Below are 26,016 nucleotides of genomic sequence, written 5' to 3' on the forward strand. Positions count from 1 at the left end.
AATGAGGATTACCTATTCTGGGACAGTCTGGACCCATTCCTAGAATCCCCAAATTCCTTGTCCTTCCCCCTTACCTTTTACCTAACCAATACCTAACCCCTTCCATTAAGGTTGGTTTATCAACCACACTTGCTGGTGTGCCACGGGTTGGTTATATCACCTGCTCAGGAGGGTGAAGCTGGGGGTGGGGGGTTGTGGATCCTAAATCCAAGGACTCCTGGGCTGTAGAGTGAGATCAAAGCCAGGCTGGGCAACTTGGTGTCTGTCTCTCAAAATAAAAAGGTATAAATAAAGGATGGTTCTGTGGCAGAGCCTTTACAGAGCCTACAGTGGGCCCTAGACTCAGTCCTCAACACCAACTAAACAAAACACACATGAATGCATACACATGAGCACACACACACACACACACACACACACACACACACACACACACAACCACGTACCAGTGTGCACAGAGGCCGGTTTGATTCTCTCTCTCTCTGAAATACCTGCATATTTACCTTTAGGTAGGTGTGTGTGTGTGTGTGTGTGTGTGTGTGTGTGTGTGTGTGTGTGTATTTCTTTTAGTGGCTTAAGACACATGTTCTTCCTCTACTAGGACTACCCTGCGTAGGATCACAGGACACTCCCAGAATTCGTAAAGAAAACAGTGAGAGGCTAGTTACTTTCTGTTCTAGGATCCAAAGAAACAGCACCAACTCAAAGTAGAGACAGTAAAGGAAGAAGCTATCCTGACATTCACTGCCCTCCCCTACCACACTAGACCTGCTCCCCAGAGAAAAGGAACAGGTGTGAATTCAGAACAAGTCAAGGCAAGAAGAGAAACAATCCATTCAACTAGAATGTTAACCATGTCTGATAAGTTAGGAGCGAGAACAGAAAGAGGAGACAAAGAAATATTGTTATCCTGTACAAAAAAAAAGCATGCAATATCTTTTGTAGATGTTATTATTTGACCAAAGAGAAACTCTCATTCTGTAATCCACAGATGTATTTGAAGGGTGATATTATAGCACGATGAAATTGTGCATGTGCTATCTGTAATGCAGAGGACCACAAGGAAAAACAGACAGTGGCCTTCAGGAAATATTTTTATTTGCTTGCTCCTTTTATGATCTGAGTACCTCCCGAGAGCTCAGATAACAAGCATGCACCACCACACCTGATTTATTCAATGCTGATGTTCATCCAATCTAGGGCCACCTGCATGCTAGGAAAACATGCCCAACTGGGCTACATCCCCAGTTTCCCCCATTCCTAAGGCATGTGGATATTTCTCTTTACTCCAAGATAGAAAAAAAGAAGAGATTTCAATAACCAAGTCTAAAAACCACACTGTGAACAATGCACAGACAGCCAGGATTAGATTATTTATAACTAATCTTAATGTTATTTTACTTCTAAATGTTAAAGGTTCATAGTTTTAATATCAATAGGCTTTCATGTGATATGGAGATTGTTTCCCTCCAAAGGAGTCAAAACTATACCACTCTGGCATTTGAACTATTTTAAATTAAAGGCACTTCATGTAAGTGTTTAAAAACAGCATGTGGGAGGGCACTGCTTTAACCTTGGCACTATTTCTTAAAAGCAAAAGATGAAATTTCCCAGTGAAAAGAATAGCATCCTTACCATCAAGGACAGAGTAATCTGTACGGACTTCATTAAAAAAAAAGAAAAGAAAAAAGAAAAGAAGAACCCTTAGCTTTTGTTTACATTTTACACAGAATTAGTTTACTTTTTACAACTGGCTACCCTTTGCCCCATTAAATTTGTAAGGGTGCTCATTGTTTCTTATCCTTTTCTTCTCTATGAGGGTTCCTTTGCCAGCAATTCCTATACTTGTTAGTGATGCTGTCTCCTCTTATTCCTGCATCCATCTAATTCTAAACCCCGTTTGGACTCTCAGAGAATGAAGGTGCAGCACCACAGGTCCTGTGCAGCTACATATGAGCATCAATAGTTTCTAAAACTTGCAAAAAGTAGCACATGCCACCTGACTTACACCTAGGGTTTCTCATCTCACAGTATCTGCCGGGGCTACCAAGGGATTTGGTTTTGCTGTATACACTCATGGTAGACCCCTCTCACACAGAGAAAGCTTCTGACATAGGAAGACTCTAGGCTTTTCCATTCATTTAACTCTTCAAATTTAGCAAGTATTTTAAAGCTAGAAGGTTACACAATAATGAGTGGTCTACATTCTGGAGTCAAATCATATATATGCAATAATTGTTTTTGAAAAATCAATATTAAGTTGAGTTCCACTACACCAGCATGCCATGATAACCCTAGGGGTACAGTAGAGGCATGGATACCATGGGGATAACCAACAACTTTTTAATTAGACTCAAGACCCTTTCAACAAAGGGAAATCATATTTTGTACTAGAAACCTAGCCAGCTACCCAAGACTAGTGAAGTCATGAATCTTGAATGAGAACCTACAACTGTCACTTTACTAAACTAGCATAATCCCTGAATAGTGCTATATTTACCCTTATACCCAGATATGTGTAGTCTTCACCCCTCATCCAAGAAAAGTCTCAGTTCAACAGACAGAGACTATTACAGAAAACTATAACCAATCAAAATGTAGAGTTGTGGATCCAATGCCTGGATACATCTACAAAACCAATTCCATACCTAAGGCTCAAGGAATATTGCAGAAGAGGAGCCCGAAAGATTAGAAGAGTCGAGGGTCAGGACTCTTTGCTGAGAGACTGTAATTTCAGAATGGATACTGCTAAAGTCTCACTGATTTGACTGCCTAAACATGATCTGAACAAGGAAAACGACAGCAGACATGACAAAGTCAGCCGGAGAAGGGGGACATTCCACAAGGCCCCAGTCTACACAAAGAACTATACAGGCAACTAAGGAATGCTGGGAGTAGGACAAATAGACTTCCCAAGGAAAGAGCTCATCAATTTGTTATCCAACACCAAACAGTCAGCCTGAAAAAATATATACATTAACAGTATACAGACCGAGCAGGTTGTATTTAGGAATACATATACATTTATGCATGTAGCAACAATTAATGAAAAAAGAGGGCATGAATTTGAAAAAAAAAAAAAGCAAGGAGGGATACGTAGGTTTAGGAGAGAGCAAAGGGAAGAGATAAATGATGTAACTCTACTAGAGTCGTTACTTTGGAAATTATGGGGAGCATAGCTCTATAATTACATTCCATCACACTAGCATCCAGTGTCCCAGTCATGATCCCAAATCGACCCAGCAATGTAACCAAGCAGACCCAACCAGTGTCACCAGTGTAAACCAGCACTTTCTTTATTGAAATTATTTAATATTTTAATACTATTATACTTTTGTTTTGCAATATATTGTTTTTTGACCCATATACTAACATCTTCCTTTATGATCTCAAGATATATTTCATAAGCTAAATTTTCAGGTAACATATTCCAGTAATTGTATATAAGGAGGAACGTGCTGTTTGCTCAGTTTTTTTTTTTTTTCTTCTACAGCAGTCATATTCCTCAGGTATCTAGTTATGGAGATTTTTAAACTCAAGTTACTTTGGGTGTGTTACCTAGTATTTCTAAAAATAAATGCTGAAAGGCGAAAAAGAAGGGGAAAAGAAGTTGGGTTCTAGGCATTATAGAGCAAGCTAAGCACTTGCTTGTGACATTATTACCACTGATTTCTGGTAAACACCAGGTTTTTTCCTGTCTGATATCACTAGTTCTCTGCCCCTGAGATCCGGAGAAAATTAACCTCAGATTGCTACTTAATGAGTAATACACAATCCCTCCTTCTAGTAGTGCCTCTGTGACGAATGGACAACAGACTGGAAATCATGGAGCAAGCTAGGGCCTGCATATTTTATCCATGCTATTTTACTGCTGATTCCCAGGAAACACCAGACTTTGCCATTGATATCAGGCCCATCATGACAAGGAGAAATGAATTAGGGTCTCTGCCTTCAAAGACTTTATGTTCTAATATATTAGAAATACTTAAATTCAACCAAGTCATACATTGCTACACTTTACAATGATGTCTTGTTACCTCTTCTCTCGCAAATACAATTTCAATTACTAAGGGTCCCACAGGGCACAGCAGCCACAGATTCAGGCTGCAAAAGAGCCTCTGCAGAAATCGTGCTGGCCTGTGTGCAGGAAGCCTCAAGACTCTACAGTAGCCATCAGCCTGAATCTCATCTGAATGCCCAGTAGAGACCTGTGTTATCTATCAGTGGAAAGATGGGTGAGTCATACCTAATCCATCCCTGGAGAAAACCCCAACTACTTAAGGTATAACTGATAAATGGTGAAAGGTTCTCTTTGTTGTAAGTCAGCTTCTCTGACATTGCCTAGCTATCTCAGAATATTCACAACCCATTTGTATTTGGTAGGGCCCCTCTCATTGGGCTTCCAGAGGTCTCTGGCCCATGAACATGGCTTCATACTGTAGTTCCGACATCTTTTTACTCTTGTCTTCTGCACTAGACTGCAACCTTTTTTTTGTTGTTGTTGTTTTTTTGTTTTTTGTTTTGTTTTGTTTTCTATATCCACTTGCCTAGCACATGTACTTCCAAGTTCAACAGATTTGTGTTGAATTATTGATCGGTGCCAAGAACTGTGCCAGGCAACGAGAAACTGGCATTAAAAGTACATTCCCTGCCAAAGAGTAAATAATGAAGTAGAGAGATGGAGTCAGCAATTCAAACATGTGATCTATGCTAATGGAACACAGTACTGGATGAGGAGAGAGGATAAAGGCAGGAATATGGGTGGTGGGGGGAATGGATGTTGCCCCATTGAAACAGGGAAAGGCTACATTCCCCAGTGGCTATGAAATAGACTCTGGGGAGTTACAGGTAGTACAAATAACATGGGGTAAAACATCTGGGGGAAAAAAAAGAACAACAGAAAGGCTGGTTCAAATATCCAGAGGTCAAATACACAGAGATTAGCCTTTGGAAGGAACTTTGAAAATACTGTTGTTAAACATGAATAAAGTCTCCCACATTGAATACAGAAACACTTCTTACCTCCCTGAAATTGCTTTTGTTGGCCCTGGGATCTCTGGTACAGGTCGATGTCTCAGCAGAAACGATCTAGAAGGTCTGGAGACCAGCTTGCTCCGGCTTCTCATGGGTGTGTGGACTGGTGATGATGGAACATACAGATCATTCACAACCATCTCTCCTTGAAACTGAAAGAACGAGGCTGGAGGGGAGCTTCCTAATGAGCCATTGGTACCATTTCCAGAATGTGTTTCTGATGTTGGATAGTCCACAGAGGGAAGGCATTCAGGGTTTGTGCTAAGAGCCTTGCTGGAATTTTCTGATATCAAGCTGACTTTTCCTGTTTGTTCTTCTCCAGCTATACAGTCCACAGCCTTCTGGGTAATCAAAGAATCTATTTTAACATTTACACCACTAAATAAAGAATCTTGCGAAGAATCTACAGTCTGGTGTTGCTCTTCTTCTGGAAAGGGCAGGTCTTGTGGAGAAAGGGATAGCTTATCTTGTGATTTAGGAGACTGGCAATTTCCCACACCAAAGGTACTCATTGTAACCGTCTCCAACCGTGTGAGGCCTGGTCTAGGAATACTAACGGAATCAGAAAATTCTATACAGGTGTTGTTGCTGGAAGATGGAGGATTGTCAGGCTCTTCTGGGGTGTTGCCATTCTTTGTTTTATGAACATTTGCATATATTGGGATGTCTTGCATTTTTGAAAAGATCATTTGTAACTGTTTAAGTATCCTCCTACGGTGTCCTGTTGGTGAGATTCCAATCTGGTGTAGCACACTATCATTTACTGATGTACAGTCCTTCACAGTATAAAAGCCAAATTCATGGAAATGTAAGAGGTACTGCTCCAAATTGATGCTCATTAGGAAATCTCTGATGTCCACATTTACTTCACTGACTGAGGACATAATGGTGGCTTCATTACTACCTGAGTTTTAAAAAGCAGCACAATGAGACACACACAAGCATGTACTTCTTATGTTTTTTTTTCTTCTATCACTTTTTGTGTTTTCAGAATGTTATTTTCTGGTTTTAGAATGTTATTCCTGTTCATATGCTGAAGCCTGAAAAAATAATTAGGATATTTTCATTACTATGAAATATAATATATATATTTATATATAAATTAAATAGTTTCTTTCAGTGGTGCTAGGAACCAAGCCAAAATATTCAGACATGCTAAGCAAGCACCTTACCCCCAAACTCCATTCTCAGCCCAGGATCCTTCAATTAGTAAAGCCTAGTTTTGCACTACACTTACCCTGTGAAAACAAAATAGACATTAAGGGTACATTTGCTATCTGCTGAGATTGGATTCTTTGGCGCATCGAAAGCCAATCCCTAGGCTTAACACAAAGTTGCAGACCAGAAATGCTATGATAATACCAAAAGATTTTAGAAAAAGAAAAAAAAAATGAGTCTCACAAATATAATGTGAAATGTATATACATGTGAAAACAAGTTTATTTATATCATTAACTGATAAAAGCACAAGTAAAATGATAAGAAAGACCAATTCTCAAAGCATTTGTGAAACAGTTTTATACTGGTCACCAAAAAAATTAAAAAAAAATAATAAGCATTCAAAAAGATAGAATCACGCAGCTGGGTAAGATAAAGACCTACATACAGGGCAATCCAATAATATCTGAAGATAGTAATTCCCTGAAGAAAATTCCAGGTGCTACTAGGAACTTCCCAAGGCTTACTTTCCAGTCAAATAGTAAGCAGCCAGTCAGACACAAGACTTAGAATTAACATTAAATATTCACAGGGTGGTGTATTCGACAAGAGTCCCCAGGACACTGGCAGTCTTGAGGTCTAAGTTCCTGGTAATTTTTCTTCACTAACTTCTGTTAGTTTCTGGCCCTTAAGAAGCAGGCCGACCCTCTTGCACCTTACATTTCAAAAGAGCAGGTGGCATTATGTGTTAACAATCAATATTGACATGCAAGACAACACCAGCTGAAAGATAATTTAGGTAATTCTTAAGTACATTACTTAACAGGAAATATAGTTATACGAGGGTGAGATGTAAAAGTTTAAAGGTCATGTTTTCCTTCAATGTGTTCATTGCAAGTACATTTTTCTCCCAAACAAAGCTTTATGCTTTTTTCTAACCTTACTTGAATTTTCTTTTTCTTTCTTTCTTCCTTCCCTCCCCTCCCCTCCCTTCCCTTCCTTTCCCTTCCCTTTCTTTCTTTCTTTTTCAGTGGTAAAGATGGAGACAAGGACCCTATTCATGCTGTGTGAGCACTCTTATCACGGAGTGACACTCCCTACCCTTTCTACTTTTTAAATAAAGCTTAAAGTGATCTCACTGGTCTTGAACTGATTCTTTAGGCAAATCTATGAAGCACTAAACTCACCCAAGAGTAGCAAATCATTACAGGTGTGTGCCAACTGATATCAGCGCTAGATATATGGGTGCGTTGAGTATGTGCACCTATCTATACCTCATGCTTCAAGGGAAAAAAAACTGCATAAAAGCTATAACACAACATAAAACAAACAAGATAAAATTCCCTAAGCCATTTCCTTTCTGCAGTCTGTCTGGAAACCACAACTGCTGTTGCCCTCCAAAGGGCGCTGGGTAGACTCAGCATGTTCCAGGGGACAAATGTTACAAGCTATTGCCTTGACTATTTAAAAAGATCAGCAAACACTGTCAAAAGATAGAACTTCAGAGAACACCCACCTTCGTCAGGCCTTACAGCAGAAGCAGAGAAGTTCAGATGCCAGAGAGGAAAGCAGGAAACGCCTGTGTCAGGGCGGGTGTGGGGGAGGGAGCTAACCCACGCCACCAATATGGCTGATTGTGCAAACTTTCTTCTTTATTTGGTTTTTCGTTTTGTTTTTGTTTTTCAGGACACTAGCTGGAACTAACTGCTACAACGTATAAAATAAGTGAGTTTAGATCCAGCGCGTTGTAAGTTATAAACACAATGAATTGCTTAATAATTTAAAAGCCTCAGAAGCACTGTCCCTTTGGGAAAAATAAATTCCAAATGGCACGGTCATGGTTACCAGCCCTCAAAAATAAACCTATTAGCACAAAAAAAAAAAAAAAAAAAAAAAAAAAAAAAATTTAACAAAACATATACATATCCAAAGAAAATATCAGATCTCTCCATAAGTGTCATCCATCTACCACCCAGTCACCCAAATCTGAGACCCACATTTGAAAACCCCAGCATACCCTTGTCTCACTAAGTACATACAAGGAACCGGAAAACTACTGATTTTATTCTTTGCTAGAGACTAAGTTGTGGCCTCCACCCTAAAATCCCTATGCTAAAGCCTTAGCCTTCAATGGGACTAGATTTGGAGACAGTGATTTCTGGGAACTAATTACTTAAATGATGCTGTTCTGATACAATAGGATTAGATCCTTATAAGAAAAACCACAGAGCTTGTTATGTCCCTGCCCAGGTCATAACAGCTCCACCCAGCTGAGGACATGGCAAGAAGAGAGCTCTCACAAGAACAGAATCAGAATCTGCAGGCCAGCAGCTTGACTCGGCCTCCAGAACTATGAAAAATGTGTTTCTGTTCTCTAAGCCACACAGACTGTGGTATTTTGTTGTATCAACTGGTCTCACTCACTACTCTTCCATTCTTGCTGCCTGTGCTATGGCCCAGAACCTGCTAATACCCTTTGCCTGAAAAAACCTGCAACCGTTTCTGAATAAAACCCTCATTCCATGTATCAGTGAATTATCAAAAATCATGGTCTCAAAATTGTCAAATTGAACTTTCTTATACTGCCATGTCACATGCTAGCCTCTTATGCAATAATAATAATAAATAATAATAATAATAATAATAGCAGCAGATTCTACTGATGCAAACAGTAAGCATAAGCCAAGTATCATGCCTTGTAAATGTTCTCTTATAGGAAGTCAATCCTGTTAAGAACGCTACTATTATATTCAAACTATTTCAAACAGTCTGATAGCATCCCTTATTCACTTCACCTCATTGTTAACTGTTTTTTCCTCTGAGGCAGGAAGCTCGTTATTTTTGTTCCTTTAGCATATGCTGCATCTGCTTGTCTATGCACCATGTATAGTTCTGAGGAGGCAGGTATTACCTCCTCTAAGTAGGTAACAGTTGGACCCCTAAAATAGAACAGCATGCCCTTTTCTCCATATGTACCTATAACTAGTGCTTAGAATATGAGTTATGGAACTGGACTGGTCAGGGAGAGACGTGGTTGAAGAACTTGTATTGCTAGATTTGTTTGTTGTGTGTGCATCTGTGTTGTTCTTGTACACAGTCTTTCCTTTCACAGTACATACTTCGTTTCCTGGGTGTCTGAACCAAGGACAGATACATCAGTGTTCTACTCATAACCATCTCTCTGCTGCCATTCACCACGCTAAGTATAACTACAAGACAAGTTTGGAGACATGGAAGAGGCTCTCTACCCATAGACCTTGAAGTTCTTTACACTTTAATACTAGATCTGTATTCCAGTGACCTGACTTTTTAACAGCCTGACTTCAAGGGCTGAGCAACCAGTGGTGTTCACATATCTATCTTTTCCTAGGAGACTTTAGCTCCAAAGAAAGAAATGAGATACAAAGAGACAGGACCACTCTTAAATATGAGACGGCAGCAGCCCTCTGTGCTTTGACTTCCCAGGGTTTACTGGGAGGCATGGTATGACTCAGTGGCTCTCCAGAGACTGGTGTAGGAATCTGCTAGACAGCAACACCTACGGATCGCAGGACTAGAAATGCCTCTTACCACCATCCAAACGTGATTGGGTTGTGTACTGAAACTTGGTAATTAAGAGTTCCAAATCCTCTACAGTTCTCAAGTCTGCTCTAGCACACCTTATCACTCATTTCGCTTGAGTGGAAAACCTTCTTAACACACTGCACACAATACAATGCACACAAATCTGGGGTCAAACTATGTTCAGGTCTTGCCTCCTTCACTTCCTAGAAGCATGAACTCAAATACAGGTCCAAAGCGATGAGTCAGTTTCGTTTTCTGTAAAATGTAAATACTCAGATGTACTAGAGCCTTGGTATAGGTCAAGTGGCAGAAGCCATTCCACTAACACACTGCCGAGTGGTCACCCATACTGTACATTCAACTCCATTACAGGATTTATGTTCACTATTTGTAAGTTCCCACTGCTGATTCCTTTCTATTCTTGGAGAAAGTACAGGGCCAGAGCTAAAAATTGTAGAGAGGAGTTTAGGGTCCATGGAAGGAGATCTTATTCCATGTCATGAAAAAGAACCAGGCTCTTTAACCCTACTCAGTATGATAAACTGCACAGAGGGAGTTTCGAGTATAGACTTTGGCCTGCTTTCCTTGATTCAGCCACCCACAAGAATATATGCATATGACAAAGAAAGGTAAAAACTAGGCATTAAAACACAACACAAGCCTGTGTGTGTACATGTACACACACACACACACACACACACACACACACACACACACACACCTATTTCTTTTTTTATTCTGGCTTTGAAACCATCTCTACCACCCCTACCAACTTCTCTCCACCCTTTTAATGTGTTCCACACCATTTATAAAGTTCTGGGGTGATAGATATAGATGTATGTGGAGAAAGGAACATTTCAGTCTCCATTTGAAGGTTATCCTGATCTTTTAATACCTTAAAGCAATGGTTCTCAACCTTCCAAATGCTGAGACTCTTTCATATAGTTTCTCATGCTGTGGTGACTACCAACCATAAAATTATTTTGCCACTACTTCATAACTGTAATATTGCTACTGTTATGAATCCTAATGTAAATATCTGTGTTTTCTGTTGGTCTTAGGCACCCCCTATGAAAGGGTTTTTGGACAACCAAAGGGGTCTCAATCCACATGTTGACAATCACTGCCCTAAAGGGTAATTGAAGGAACATGGAGAAGGAAATGTGTTTGTTGTGTTGTAGAGAAAAGAAGCAAGAAAGCTATGTTTCTGTTAGATCACAAAGACTAAGAGAGTTTTGTTTTGTTTTGTTTTGTTTTGTTTTGTTTTGTTTTGTTTTGTTTTGTTTTGTTTTTCATACTAGTTAGACTGTTGGGACAAAATACCTTAGACTGGATAATTTATAAACAATAGATAGCATTGCTCTCAGTTCTGGAACACAATCAATCCAAGAGGAAGGGACCTGGAGTTCCAGTGTCTGGGGAGGGTATGCTCCTCCCAGATATGCTCTTACATTTGGCAGAAGAGCAAAAGCGATAAAAAGCTCCCTCTTTCAACTTTATAAACTCACTAATCTCATCCACGAATGTTAACCACTTCCCAAAGGTCCCACATTTAAAGACTGCTACTCTAGAGGATCCTGGTTTTACACATGATCTGAGAGGATGAACACATTCAGACCAGTCTTAGCCATATTCTGCACATTCCATGGGTATAAAAGCAGAAAGTCTAAACCAAAATGACCTGGATCAAATAATAGGTCCCCACCTACAAACCTTGTGCATGTGGGTATTTAGTCTCTCTATACTTCAGTTTCCTCAACACGAAAATGGGTACAAGCAGTTCCTATACCTCCCCCATCAGGCTGTTGTGAGAAGAATACATTTGAAGTATTTATAACACCCAACTAAGAGACATAATGCTAAGTCAGGGTATCCCATTATTATTTATTATTTCCCATTATTATTTTACCATAATACATTCTGTCAAGATGTTGATCACCTTCTAAGGCTTCCCAATAAATGCCAGTCAAAGTATATGTTTATAGACGTCTTACGGCATATGTTGAGGGATGGTACAAATGATGGGCATTACAAACATGACTGTGCACATGACCAGCCTATCCTGATGCACTTCAATGAGGAAGCACACAGAAGGGGAACACCACTGAGACTCATATGATATAAGCCTGACCTATGTGTCACTTAATAAACAGTTTTATCATCTTACCAAGCTCCACCCTGAATTCAGTTACATAGCCTCAATTCCCTGCTGCCACAGGCTGCTACCACTCAATCTAGCTTCTTATTTACCTTAGACCACTACAGTAGATTCCTGAACCAATATCCCTAACTCTGTGTTGGCACCCTCCCTGCACACACCAGATTCTTAATACCTGAAGCATTATGGTTAATTTTATAACAAAAGCCACATCATAAACACTCCCCACAGTTTCCCAAATTCACTATCCCTGGCTTTCTGGCTCCACTGACAACTACCAACTGGCCTCAGCCTGTTCCTAACATAGACCCTTTCTCTCTTGAGCTTCCATCTCTCTCAATCTCCAGTGTGTTGTGGACTATTAGTTGAAGATGTGTTACATTTGTTTAGGTAGTGGAACATTTGTTCAATGATGCAAAGATGTGCTTCATTCTTTTATGTTGCATTTGTTTAACTGTAAAGCTGTGTTACTGTGCCTGTCTAAACACCTGATTGGTCTAATAAACAGCTAAATAGCCAATAGCTAGGCAGAAAAAAGGATGGGTGTGGCTGGCAGGCAGAGAGAATAAATAGGAAGAGGAAGTAGAGAAGAGAGATGGGGAGTAAGAAAAGGTAGAGAGAGGACACCAGGGGCCAGCCACCCAGCTAGATTGCCAGCCACAGAGTAAGAAATAAAGAAAGGTATATAGAATAGAGAAAGATAAAAGCCCAGAGGCAAAAAGGTAGATAGCATAATTTGAGAAAAGCTGGCTAGAAATAAGCCAAGCTAAGGCTGGCCATTTATAAATAAGAATAAGACACCATGTATTTATTTTGGAGCTGGGTGGTGGGCCCCCAAATACCAAAGAGTGAAACAACAAACTACACCAGTGTATACTTCACATTCCCATGGTTCATTGCTCACTCCATAAGTTGCGTGGTCTCATCAAATGTCCCTTTTTCTGGGAGGGTTTCCTCCACCTGCTACACTGGTAAGCATGCCTTGCTACTCACCACTCTGTACTTAACTGTGCCCAATCCACTTTTTTTTTTTTTTTTAACTACCTGACACCTCTTATCTATTCAGGATGACAGATAGGAAGTATTCATTGTTTTAAAATTCAGTCTTTCTAAGTTAGGAAGCTAGTAAGGACCAGAGAGAGAATGGATTCCTCCCATCCATCGAATTATTAAGAGGGCTTCAGGGTATGAGCCAAATATGGCAGAAAATCAGTGGGAGCCACTCCAAATCATCTGCTGGGTACCTACAACCTCTCCTCCTGCCTCATGTAAGAAAAACCAGGCCACTTCACCTGTCTGTACCTTTCCCAGTAGAATTTGGTATATGTCTTTGAACCAGGAAAGGAAACAAGTGACAACTTTGGTTGATACCTCAGCCACTTCATTAAATAAAGGGCACTGCTTGCTCAGTCAGGCAAGTTCTGAAATCACCTTTATGGATTCTAATTCCTTATGGGAGGAAAAAAGGGCATTTGCAAAACTGAATTTCAGTATATATTTAATCCATTAAGAAAACACATCACCTTAACTTTAGGTGAATTAGAAGCTGCAATTTTAATGAAATAATAAGCTTAATAATCATAAAGTCACATGATTAAGAGGAACTTTCGAAAATAGCAATAAAAGGGGGAGGAGGTGAACTGCTAAGTGAATAATGTAACTTTCAATTTTCTACAATGCATGTCTTACAGAGTCTAATAACAATGGAAGATTATTGTGTTCCAGAACAGTAGTTCCCAGTAGATTGGTACTGTCTCTTGGGGTTAGAGCCAAAGGATACTAGAAACTGTTTCTACTCATCTCAATGACTGAGTAGCACAGACAAGAGAGGTGATGTAATATATCCTACCATGGTACCAATTTTCACTCCCTACAACAAATCAGTTCCCTATATGTTGTGGGAACTATAGATGGTTAAAGAGAAAACTGTTTCTGCCTTCAACTTTCCAGCAAATGTTTAGACGACATGCAGCTTATTCCTTGGAAGATTAAAAGGCATCATGTCAATAGGATGCTGCACAAACTAATTTATGCCACAGAGTGTAAGGAAGTTCACCTCTGCTTTGGTGAAGAATATAGTCTTAAGAAATGGGTATCATGATAGTTGTGCAAAAAACAAGTCTATTGTTTCATACTGAGATATTAACTCCAATTAACCATAAAGACAACACATTCAACATCTTGTTCCACACAACCAAGCAGAACAGAAAGTGATGCTGAGAAAATGTGTTTTTTCCCCATTTTACTCAATTCCATTGTGTAAAGCAGACTAGAAAGTTGAAGTTCTAAACTAACTCCCTTACTGTCATGGCTTTGTGTATTTAGCCCCAAGATAAAAGTTGACTGTTCGATATCCCTCCCCACTGCCATTTCTTTACCGACTCTATTGATTATGTGGCAAAATTAAACTCCTTCTAGGAAGACAAGTTCCTCAACCTGGTCATCTTTCTTAAGTGTGATCACCCACCGGCTATATCTTCTCAACCCTCATGTTCTTAATTTAAACCACTAGCCCATCCCCATTTCTTGAGACACACTTATTCTCTTCCCTTTTTCCTAGGACTTACATTGTTAACAGCAGCCCATTGTTGTGAACCATCTGTGTAGGGACTCCTGTTATTCTTGCAGCTCTCTCTTGGGAAACAGGTCCTAGACCCAAAGGCTTTTAAAACAGGAGATAACAGTGAAGCCAAAATTCTAGAGGTGGGATTCCACAACTCATGCTTTTGGCCTTAATGCTTCATTTTAGCTGCCCAATTAATCAAATGGTAGAAAGGTGATCGTGTCATGTTCTTCCTCTCATTTGTGTCCTGTGCTTGAACACTCAAGGTTCACCAGTGGTTCTCAACCTTCCTAGTGCTGAGATCCTTTAATACACTTCCTCCTGTGGTGGTGTTAAGACCCCTTAACCATAAAATCATTTCATTGCCACTTCATAATTGTAATTTTGCTACTGTTATGCATCATAATGTAAATACCTGATATGCAATCCCAAAGGGGGCGGCGACCCACAGGTTGAAGACCACTGTATTAAAGAGTGCTGCTTATATTATTATATTCCATAGTTGGCATGCTCAAGTCTTATACAACTCTTAGGTTGACCATGGGTGTGGGTGTCCACATAGATCATTAAATATAAAAGCCTCAGTTCATTTACATGTTAATTGCCCCAGATTTAACAGCCAATAACAAGTTAATGGAAAACATCTTTGATGTCATTTTATATAGCAACGAGAACCATTTAGTAACATTTATTTTGCACCTACCATTGCAGAAAGATAGTTTATGTGTAACTGTGGTAGAATTCCCCCGGCAAAATATTAAGCCAAAGTCAATCAATTAAGAACAAAACCATCTCCACTGATTAAACAAGCAGGCAGTGGTGAGAGCAAGAATATATCTGGACTGCAAGAGAAAGAGTTGACACAAAAAGACTTAACTTCCATTGAGAACAAATGGAGCAACCCAATGTATGTAGACAGATGAATGGAATAATCCAAATGTGTACACAAGCAATGGGAGAGGTAGTCTTTTTTTTTTTAAAGAAATGAAAGCTGGAGAGCTGGCTGTCAGCAAAATACATGCTGTGCAAGCATAAGGACTTGAGTTCTGGTCTCCAATATCCATGTAAATGACTAGGTGGGCGCGGCAGCCTTCCCATAATCTCAGCACTCAGTAGACAAAAGACAGGAGATTCTGAGTTCAGACTGGCTAGCTAGAACAGCAGGAGGTGTGAGCTCTGGGTTCAAAGGAAAGACCCTACATGAATAAGTAAGACAGAAAGTGACTTAGGTCCTTTCTGGTTACCCTGAGATCCCCACATGCATGTGCACCCACACACCTGCACGCACACAAGCAGGTACGCACACAAGGATGCATAACACATACAGATGCTGACAGAAAGAGAAAGAAAATTCTATTGCAATGTTGAATTGTTACCACTTTCTGCTAAGTAAAATAAACCAGTCCTAGAAAGGAAAGCACCATATGAACACACTTGAAGAATTATCTGAAGTGACCAAATTCATAGGAATCAAGAGTAAACTGGTGACCGTCAAGGAGGGATAGAGAAGTGAGGAGCAGTTTAATGGGCATAAGGATTCAGTTTTGTCAGAGGAAAAAGTCCTGGAAATCTGTTCTACAAGAATGTAAACATGCGTAACACTATTCAACTGTACACTTCCAAAATGGTTGAGATGGTAATTTGATAAAGCAGAGAGGAGAGGGGAAATAGAATGAACTCTGTGTACATTTTCTTCCCCTCCTTTGACAGTTCCATCTTGAAAGTGCAGTACTATCAGTCTGTGAGATTTTCCCATTCCATCTGCCCTTAATCCCTTATTAATTCCACCAACACTAGATACCATAATGCCTGAATTCCAATCCAGGCTTCTCTACATTTTTATTTATTTTATTTATCCTCTCCCTCCCTCCCCCTCCATTCCTCCTCCTTTTATTACCCTTATCACTGGGGTGCACACACAGGTGCAACTGTGTGTGTGTGTGTGTAAATATGTATATGCATATACATACATACATGCACACGTACACAAACCCACCACACATATACACATTACACACACACACACACACACACACCGATCTAACATGAACTACAAGCAAATGATGAGTGCTGGTTATTATTAATTCATCTATTTTAATCAATATTGCACTTAATTATATCATATGATATGAATGCTCTGGGTTTGAGTGTTACTCTTTGGCCTACATGGTAATATCACCTTTCTTTAAAAGAAGACTGTAATGTTTTTTCTAATAAACTGCAAAGCACTTAACAAGAAGTAAGCACAGCATTCTTAACCTAGTGAGATACAGACATGATTAGTGTCTTGAGATTGGAAAACTTTAGACTTAGGACACAGACCACAATGATTACAAAAGCTCCCAGCTCTGTTGCACACAATCTTTGTGGACTTCAACAATGTCTTTCCCTCTTGAGTCTCACTATAGTCTTCTGATAAGCAGGGAACATAATAATGCATACAACTCAAGGCTGTATTTAAGGGGGAAATGTTTGAATATGCACAGGGCCCTTTCAATGGTTTCTGGCAAACAGCAAATATTTAGTCATTAGCTAGCTGCTAGATGCAAAATAAGTGAAACTTGATCTTAAAATAGCCAGATTCTAAGCAAAATCATTTGGCTTTTGGATCAAGGGGAAAAATTACTCTGAGACATTTTTATTTTACTTCCTGTGCAATCAGAAAAACACAACTCTGCAATCTAGAATTCAGTACCTCTGTCAAAACCAGGAAAGTTAACTCCTTTACTGAGCATGAGGGGTTATTGCACTGTGCCATGTCGAATGCCTACATTAGTGTGTTTTAGATATCATCTTAATAGTTAAGTGCTTGATAATCTTCTTGGCCACAATACATCTCTCTAAGTTCCCATCTACATTTAAGTTAATTAGTTGAGGTTTGAAATTTCTCTTAAATTATAATGGAGAAATCTTTGAAGTAAAGCCATGGTTTGGGAACAACCAAAGAAAGAGTTTATCTTCCACAGTTTCCATGAGGAATGACAAGCAGAAACCCGCATTGCTATGGTTGATGCCCACCCATGTGCTCCAATATCTAGAAATGCTTCTATTGGGAAAAGGCCCTTTCCTGGCCCTAACTAGTCAGGAGCAATTCTGTAACTGAACCTGATGCTTTCGAAACCTTGAACTGAGAGGCAGGCTGGTTTAACCTCAGCTTTAAAGTTCAATTAACCCAGGCAAAAACTGAAACAATACTACAGTTCAGTACAAAGTCCTTTAAATGTAGAGTTATGATATAAACATACTTTTTTATGTGTATTACATCTCAATGTTGTAGTACAAATATCTATTCACCATCTCTCTGAATTTAAGAGCCACATTTTTAGACCAACAACCAGATGTTTCAAAATAGCCTACTGTGAATGTTTCCTCTCTGCATTTATAAATAGCACCCTGACCTCTTTTCCAACTGAATTCAAGAGCTTCCTCTTGATGCTGTGATTCCTAAAGTCTCTTGTTCTTATGAAAAGACAAGTACTCCAACTGTCTCTGAACTCATATGCCCCTCTGTTTACATTTTTGCCTTCAGTAAATATTTAAGGAACACTGCTCTATCCAAGAGAATAGTGGGAAATATTTTCAGTTCAAGATAACAGTACTTCTTATCTTACTTTCGAACAGTGTCAAGGGCTACAAAGTGAAGATACAATGTCTTCCCTCCAGTAGTTTAAAAAAAGATCAGGCTTAGACATGACAATACGCAAAGGAAATGGCATGGGTACAAACTATCGGCCCTGGGACAAATTGCTCAGTACAAGTGAAGAAGGACTAGGGAGACAGAACAATGTTCTCTGGAGAAGATGCATGCAAAATAACACTTACTCTGAGGCAATGGGAAAACTCAGAGTTTGTGACCTTGGCTTTTAGAGGGTTTGCAATATAATGCTTTATGTAAGTCACAGAGATCTGGCACCATCCTTTAAGATGAATGAGGGATTCTAAAAGTCTCCCATCAACTTGAGGAGTATGCTTAAAGTCTATAGTAAGTCAGAGCTTTCCAAATACTGCAATGAGAGTACGTGCTATTGAATAAGGAAGGTTTCAAGAAGAAAGGCCACAGGTGGAGACAACAAGGGCCAGCACCTGAAAGCAGACCAAAGGCCATGAAGGAGGCACAGCAAGAGAAGATAAACATCAGGCCACAGCAAGAAGACAGAGTAGGTGCAATGGACCTAGAGTTCAACAAGTTGTGATATCAGGTGGTGCTAGCCAAAGACCTGGAAAACTGAAGAGTCTGCACTTCTTGAGAATGCCATGAAAAGCTCTGCGCAGCCCTCTGACGATCTCCAGCCCTGTAGTCCAAGTCATCTAACAACCAGGAAAAGACCAGTTCCCTTTGTTGGCGCACAGACCCAGTCTTACTCTCCTCCTATTCGGCTACACAGCATAGCCAGTGGAGGTTTTCTGTTTGTTTGCTTTTGTTTTTGTTTTACATTCTGTTTTTTGAGAACCTTCAGGAATGGTAAGCAATTTAAACAACCCATCCCAGATTAGTCCCTCTTCATACGTCTAAGTCAGAAAAGAATTCTCTCCACCTCTCACCAATGCTTTTCCACAAAATGCTTCCCTTCCCCATATCAGAACACCGTTGTTCTCATTTGAGCATGGGTAGAAAAGTCTGCTCTGCTGAGTCAAAACTTCAAGACAGACAGAACAATTGGAATACCACTGCTATTGCAATCAAGAAAAAAAAAAGTGAGCCAAATGACTTCACAACTATTACATATTTGATTAGGGTGACATTTTACCTACTTTATTTATTTATTTATTTATTTATTTATTTATTTATTTATTTATTTTGTGTGTGTGTGTGTGTACATGTGTGGGATGACACAGCATCTGTATGGCAGTCAGGTGACAACTTGCTAGAGTCTGTTCTCTCCTTCCACCATAAAGCCCTGGGTCTTGGGCATCAAACCCAGGTCATTAGGCTTGGTGGAAAGCATCTTCACTGGCTGAGCCATCAAGCCAGCCCCTGACCAGTATTTTTTGAAATCTAATACAATACACTCTAAGGTAGAAATGATTTAAGATGGCATCCCATACCCTCTACTTTTATAGTCACCGTGTTTGGTTCAAGTAAAGGCATATTTCCAGCAGTAAAGAGAAGTAATCCACCTGATGAGTGTTTTACAAAGAATCCAAAACACTCCACTGTCCAGCATGCACAAAAGCAAAGGCCAATACTCAAATCAATAAACAAATCTGAAGAGGTGGCGGGATATGTGAGAACAGGAGCTATTAAAGCATCTGCTGCCATTCATACTTCGAATTTTACATCACTTTCACCAGACTGAGTTAGCTGCAAGGAAGTGTGTTACAAAGTAACAAAACAAAAGGCAAAGTCTCCTTGGACCTCGGGAAGTCTGTAGCCCAGAATCCCCAGAAGCAGGTTTTCAAAACTGTAATTCATTATAACCTGAGTTCTACTTAACCATGGTAACTAAAAGCAGTTTAATCTGAAAAGCATTCATTGAGTGCCCATGAGCCTCACAGCTGGGAACTTGAGATGGATGTCAGGAAAACAAGAATTTGTTTTTAAGTGGACCATCAGCCTCTCCTTTCACAGACAACCCATAAAACCCATCTGAGAGGCTAAAGGAGGAAGGAGAAAATACAAGACAGCAGATCCACATAAATCAGTTTTAACAAGCCATTTGACTTGCCCTCTAGGTACATTTTATTTTTTTTTTAAAAAATCTTTGGCTCTGACACACAAAGGCAATATAACACCTTCTTGGTGTGAAGACCCACCTTAAATGTGTGTTCAGTCTCTCCTTGGATGGGAGCCAAGGGATATTTCCATTTTAGGATGTAGCCTACTTGCACGACCCACTTTTTTTCTCTTTTAAACATTGTTAAATGGTGGGATACCAAGTGCCTTCACCCTCCGCACTTCTCTTGTAAGTGTATAAAAGTCATAAATAACACTCTTCTAGAGATTCCTGTTCTTCAAAAAGTTACTGCAATCATAACCACTTGCACACAGGCAATGCTCCCTACACTTCTGGTGCAGAGCGCTTAAGTGAGGAGAATCAATACTGGGCTCCTAAGTACAATGCTATTATTGGTAATAACAATGACATCCGATTAAATGTACTTTTAAAAATAGCTTATTTCAATACTTTAAAAAACAACTTATATGCCCCTAAGCCTCCTATACTTCAAGGACAAACTTGGTATCACTCTATCAACTTCCAAGAGCCTGAGAGAGTTTTGCACACAGTGTAGCTCGTCACTTCTTTCGTATTTTTCCTCTAATTATCAAAGGTTCACAAGACAACTCCACAAACCTTCTTCCAAATCAAAGTAACTCCAGATCACCACAAAGAAACCCAAGACTGATTTAAAAGGAAAAAAGACAGAATGAAGTAAAATAAAACTTACTTTAATTAATAGATGGACACCAAGTCTCCCACGAGAACTGTTTCCCACACCAAAGAAGAAAGAGCTGCCTGGTAAATGCACTCTGGAGAGGTCCCCGGGTACAGTGCTGGGTTCAGGCAGGTGGAGGCCGAATGATTGTAATTAAAGTTAATTAACAGGGCTGCCGTCTTAAGTGTGTAACCAGCAGGGTGCGGGGGAGCACGGAGCCCCAAGTCATTACCTCTACCAAGAAAATAAGTCGGTGCCTGGAACTCGCCCAGGCTGCCTTTTGGTCGGGGGCGTGGGGCGGTGGGGGGGAGGGATGAGGCCGAGTCTGGTGGACTGGATTGTCACCCGGGCGGGTCAAATCCCAGAAGCAAAGTGCAGCCTTCAGATCACTTACCGGCTCTGGTTTCTCTTCCGACGCCCACTCGCGGGGGAGCGCGATCCAAGCGGTGCAATCCAGAAGAGCCCGAGCCCTGTGCTAGCGAGCCCCGAAAGCGCGGCGCGCGGCGAGGCGTTCTCTCCACCCGCCACCCCCCCCCGGGGACTGTACCCGCGGCCGGCAGCCCACCCCGGGGACTCGCCTCGCGCGCGGCCGCCGAGCCCGGGCAGCGCAGCGCCGGCTTGTCCCCGTGGGGCGCTGTCACCGGCGGGCGGACCCCGCGCCGCACCTGGAGGCGGGAGCGCGGCTGGGCTCGGCGAGCGCGCAGCCCCGGAAACGGCGCCCGCCCGGGCCGCCCAGGTGCTCGGCGCCGCGCCCGGGTGCTTCCTCCCGGGCCCCGGGGGCGGGGATCCGCGGCCGGCGGGGGCGGCCCGAGCTCAGCGGCGGGGGTGGCAGGGCAGGCCGTCCCGGTTCCGCAGCATTGCTGCGCGGCTGAGTCAGCCTGCCACCGCTTGGCCGCGCCTGCCGCCCAGGCCACCTGGAGCGCCTTCGCCCAGTGGGGACCAGGGGAGGGTGCGTCTCGGGGTGTGGGGTCGGAGCTGCCACCCTCCGGTAGGGACCCTTGCTGGGCTCTTACTGCCGGGTGCCCGGGGTTGGGCGTGCTGATCTAGGCTGGTGGCCGCCGAAGGGACAGAACCTTGCCGCCGCCTCTGATTGCAGAAGCTTACCCCACCGAGAACTTTCCCTGTTGCCTCAGCGTTTCCCAAACTTCATACTCATCTAAGACACCGGTTTTACCAGGTTCTCGGAATCAGCGTATTGGCCAACCCTTCAGTAGGATTCTCCCAGTCTCCGCTGTGGCCAGAGACTAAGATCCCCTTTTCTAGATGAATCTGAGGAGCAACCTAACGTCAGTGTCCAGAGGAACATGTATACCTGGGCAAAGGTCTCAGACTTTGGGGTTGTTAGAACCTGGAAGGACTTTCTCTTCTCTGAGCCAGTCCTTGCCTGATCTTGTCCATAAGATGAAAAGAGAGGATCCCAGAAACCTACCTGAGAGCAAGTAGGGTCATCCCTAATCTGCTTTGCTTTGCTGTTTAAGGCTTTGTTTGTTTGCTTGTTTTTAATAGATTACCTACCTGAATTTCTCTCTCTCTTAAAACATGAAAGTCCTTATCTTTGCGCTCTATCTGTTGACGAAAGTGATGCAATTACAGTGAAGCACAGACCTTATTATGAAAATAAGATAATGGCTGAAGCTCTCAGTGTGGAGCCCAGGCCTCTGTGAATCCACATCACCAAGAGCTTTCAGACTACAGCCCCAGCCAAAAGCGCCCCCATCCTCGTGAGGGCGGTTCTGGTGGCAAAGGCAAGCCCCAGAACTTCAGTTTCTTTCTGCACTAAACGCTTCACCCCATTTCCTAAGCACATTTCCTTGGCTTTGTCCAAAGTCCGCAGAATTGTTTTTGTTTGTTTGTCTGTTTTTTTTCCTTTTGCTTTCCACTGTGTTTACAACAAATTTTCTGTGCGTGACTCTTTCCTGGATTCATCTTAGTCCTGTATTCTTAGTGTCTCTTTCTTTCTTTCCCAACAGTTCTTACATATTTTCCCCCTAATCTTCATTAGCCTTCTTAAATCCTTCCCTGAACAAGACAGGTTATAAATATACAAGTGTTCTTACATCAGTTATGGTGTCTCAGGAGGTCAAGTTTAACTTGTCTTCAATTTATTTTTCGTGATTGGTTTTACGAAATAATTAGGGTCTGGGGCCTCCTTACAATATCTTAGTTCCTTGGTTCTGTTATTTGGGTATTTGGAGTTTGCTGACATTGTTCTGGTTGGTAATTTGAACAGAGAACACTGAAGATACAACGGTAAACAACTACCAAACAGTCTCTAGGTGCTGCCCTCTCCCTGGGGAAGGATTTCAGTGCTGCAAGGCACACTTGTTTCCTAGCGGGAGTGGGAAGGAAAACTGTCCTCCACCACGGCCTGCATACCCTGCTTATAAATGCCAAGTCGGCATGATGAACCCTCATATACCAAGGGAAAGAAAAGATGGCTCCAGAAAGATGGTAAAAGCTACCTCTTATTAATTGCTTGTTAATCACCAGTCTCTAGCCAAACACCCAATACATATTTTATATGCCGCAATTCTGAGTTGAAATAATTCTTCCAGTTTTATAAATGCAGGCTTAATTGAAGCTGATAGAGGCTAAGTGGTAAATAGCAGATAAATTGAGCACATCTAGGCTGTATTAGTACTACATCAATTATTTAAGTGAGGCATTAAGAGGACCGAGTAGACAAAGAAATTGACTTTCTATAAGAATTAAGATATGGAGATCTGTGGACTGCCAAGAATATATATCTGTTCCCAGTATTTTCCACGGAGGCTGGAGTTATTCCAAGGTGACCTGCCCCTACCCCTGCTTCCTAGGTTTTTTGATAACAGAGCAAATGGAACTGCTTAACCTGTTCTTCTGCCCCTGTCCCTTTTTGACCCTTGATGCACTGGCGTGAAAGAGGCGATAATGGAAAACCCTCTCCTTCCCAGCTCTCTTCTCTCTCTTTCCCTTTTCTCTAACCTCGCAACAGCCCCTAGCATCCACTGACCACTTGCATGACCTCTGCCGCTCCAGGCACTTTACTTGACATGTAATGACGTCATCAGCTCTTTGAAGAAGGAAGATATAGTGGTGTTACCCACCAACAAGAAATCGAAAGAAAACAGGAGGCGAGTCACTTACACAATCACATTGGACCTTAAGAGGGGACAGTTCCAAACCAGTCTTCTCCAGGAATTGTCTCTGATGAAGACAATGGGGCTGGGCCTCAAAAGGCTGATCTTTGGGAGGGGGCTGAATGTACCATGTGGGCTGAGGCAGTTTGAGTACATTCTCTTAACAGTTTGGGCTCTGGTTTCTCCACCAGTAAAAAGAGTGACTGTTAGAACACAGTGTGATTGTACAGCTAAGGCACCTGGGAAATAGTAACTATTCAGTGCCTCTAGTTCTGTTGTTTTTTTGGGTTTTTTTTTTCTCCCAGGGTTCTCCAAGACCTAAGTTACAGTTTCATTTTCTTCTCAAGATATTTGCAAAAATCTCTGGTAGCCAGGATTGCTTACACAAGAAATTTAAAGTAATCTTTCATCTTGTATAAAATATCCAATGTCATTTTGCCAGATAGAAAACTTAGAGTTCTAGATGCAGCAGGCAAATATTTCACAATATTTGAGAGTAAACAAAATAACATATTCATTTACAAATACTATGCTTTCCACTACGATTTTATGAAGTAATATTATTGAACATGCCATTTAAAAACAAAAATTTACCTGGAGAATTGTACGTAAATCATCTTATATTTGCCCCTCCTCCCTAACTCCACCCCCTGGTGCTCTGCTATTACACAGTGCTATGAACTTTGGTTTTATATTATACAATGAACCTATTTGTTCATTTTTACCTACTTGAAACTTTGTATCCTTTGAGTAACATCTCACCAACCCTTCTTACCCCCCAGCCTCTCCAGTAACCATTGGTCTACACTGTACTTCTGTGAATTCTCTTTCTCTCTCTCTCTCTCTCTCTCTCCCCCTTTCTTTCAGAAAAGGGTCTCTGCTGATTGAGTTAGTCCGTCTGTCTGTCCAACTATTTTTTTTTCCTTTTGACACAAGCTGAAGTCAAACTGGGAAGAAGGAGCCTCAGTTGGAATCGTCTCCATCTGGTTGGCCTATGGCAGGCCTGTGGAACTTTTCTTTGTAGGTTGATGTGGGAGGGCCCTGCCTTCTATGGGTGGTACCATCCCTGGGCACATGATGCTGGGTTATATAAGAAAGAACGTGGAACAGCCAGAAGGAGCAAGCCCCCAAGCAGTCCTCCTCCATGGTCTCTGCTTCAGTTCCTCAGTTCCTGTCCTGGCTTCCCTCAATGATGGACTGTGATAGATGATCAAACCCTTTTTTCCCCAAAGTATTCTCAGACTCTGAAAACACCATGTCATCCCTATTTTTTTTTTTTTTTTTAGATTTCATGTATAAGAACGATCATGCAGTACTGTTTTTCTGCATATAGATTATTTCACTCCCTGTCTCCCAGCAGTTCAAGGTCACTCTGGAAAATACATTAAGGTGATATTCTAATTCACTTTCTTCTGCTGTGATAAAGATGATGACCAAAGTTTCTGACACCTCCCCAAATCATACTACTAGCTGGGGTCCAACTATTCAACATGTGAGTCTGTGACAGAAACTTCAAATTCAAACCACAGCGAGTTCTGTGTTGCATACTAAGTCTGACGGGAGATATTGTGGGCCATACTTGCCACCTTGGGCCTTGGAAGTGATCAGGTTAATTAACTGAAGGAAACAAAGAGGTGCTGTGCTATTTATGGGGTTTTTGTTTTTGTTTTGTTTTGTTATGTTTAAAATGACTTCTTTATTGAATCTTTGGGAATTTCACATTATGCACCCCAGTTCTGCTTACCTCCCAGTTCCTCCATATCCTCGGCTCCCCACTGCAATGGCTTCCCAAAAGAATTTTTTTTTTAATCAAAATGAAACAAAACAAGCAAACAAACAAACACAAAAAGAAAACCAAGAACAAAAAGAACCTCTGCTCCTCCATCTTTCTGGCCTCTCTAACACTCCTTCATTCATCCTGGTGGCATTAGAAGCCACAATGTGTCACACAGTTTACCCTTTTGTCCAAACAGCTTTACTTGCAAATAATCATTGCAGTGAGTCACTGGTCTGGTTCAAAGCTTCTGGTTTCTGGTACACCATCA

At 41.2% G+C, this 26,016-nt stretch overlaps 1 protein-coding gene across 2 annotated transcripts in view; it reads right to left on the reverse strand.

Annotated features, from left to right (window-relative positions):
* Arap2 (ArfGAP with RhoGAP domain, ankyrin repeat and PH domain 2) overlaps nucleotides 1-21,535 on the reverse strand; it is a 183,066-nt gene extending 161,531 nt beyond the window's left edge. Inside the window, exons 1-2 of one of the 2 annotated variants that reach the window (XM_076546320.1) lie at nucleotides 21,247-21,535; nucleotides 5,023-5,938 (exon numbers count right to left, since the gene is read on the reverse strand). In XM_076546320.1, coding sequence (XP_076402435.1) covers nucleotides 5,023-5,918 — 896 coding nt within the window. In that variant the 5' untranslated portion in view covers nucleotides 5,919-5,938; nucleotides 21,247-21,535. The remainder of the gene's footprint in view (nucleotides 1-5,022; nucleotides 5,939-21,246) is intronic. The other variant, XM_076546321.1, reaches the window with a different exon arrangement.
* Nucleotides 21,536-26,016: the final 4,481 nt, after the last annotated feature.

The sequence above is a fragment of the Peromyscus maniculatus genome, chromosome 10 (genome assembly GCF_049852395.1).
Source record: "Peromyscus maniculatus bairdii isolate BWxNUB_F1_BW_parent chromosome 10, HU_Pman_BW_mat_3.1, whole genome shotgun sequence".
NCBI classification, from domain to species: domain Eukaryota; kingdom Metazoa; phylum Chordata; class Mammalia; order Rodentia; family Cricetidae; genus Peromyscus; species Peromyscus maniculatus.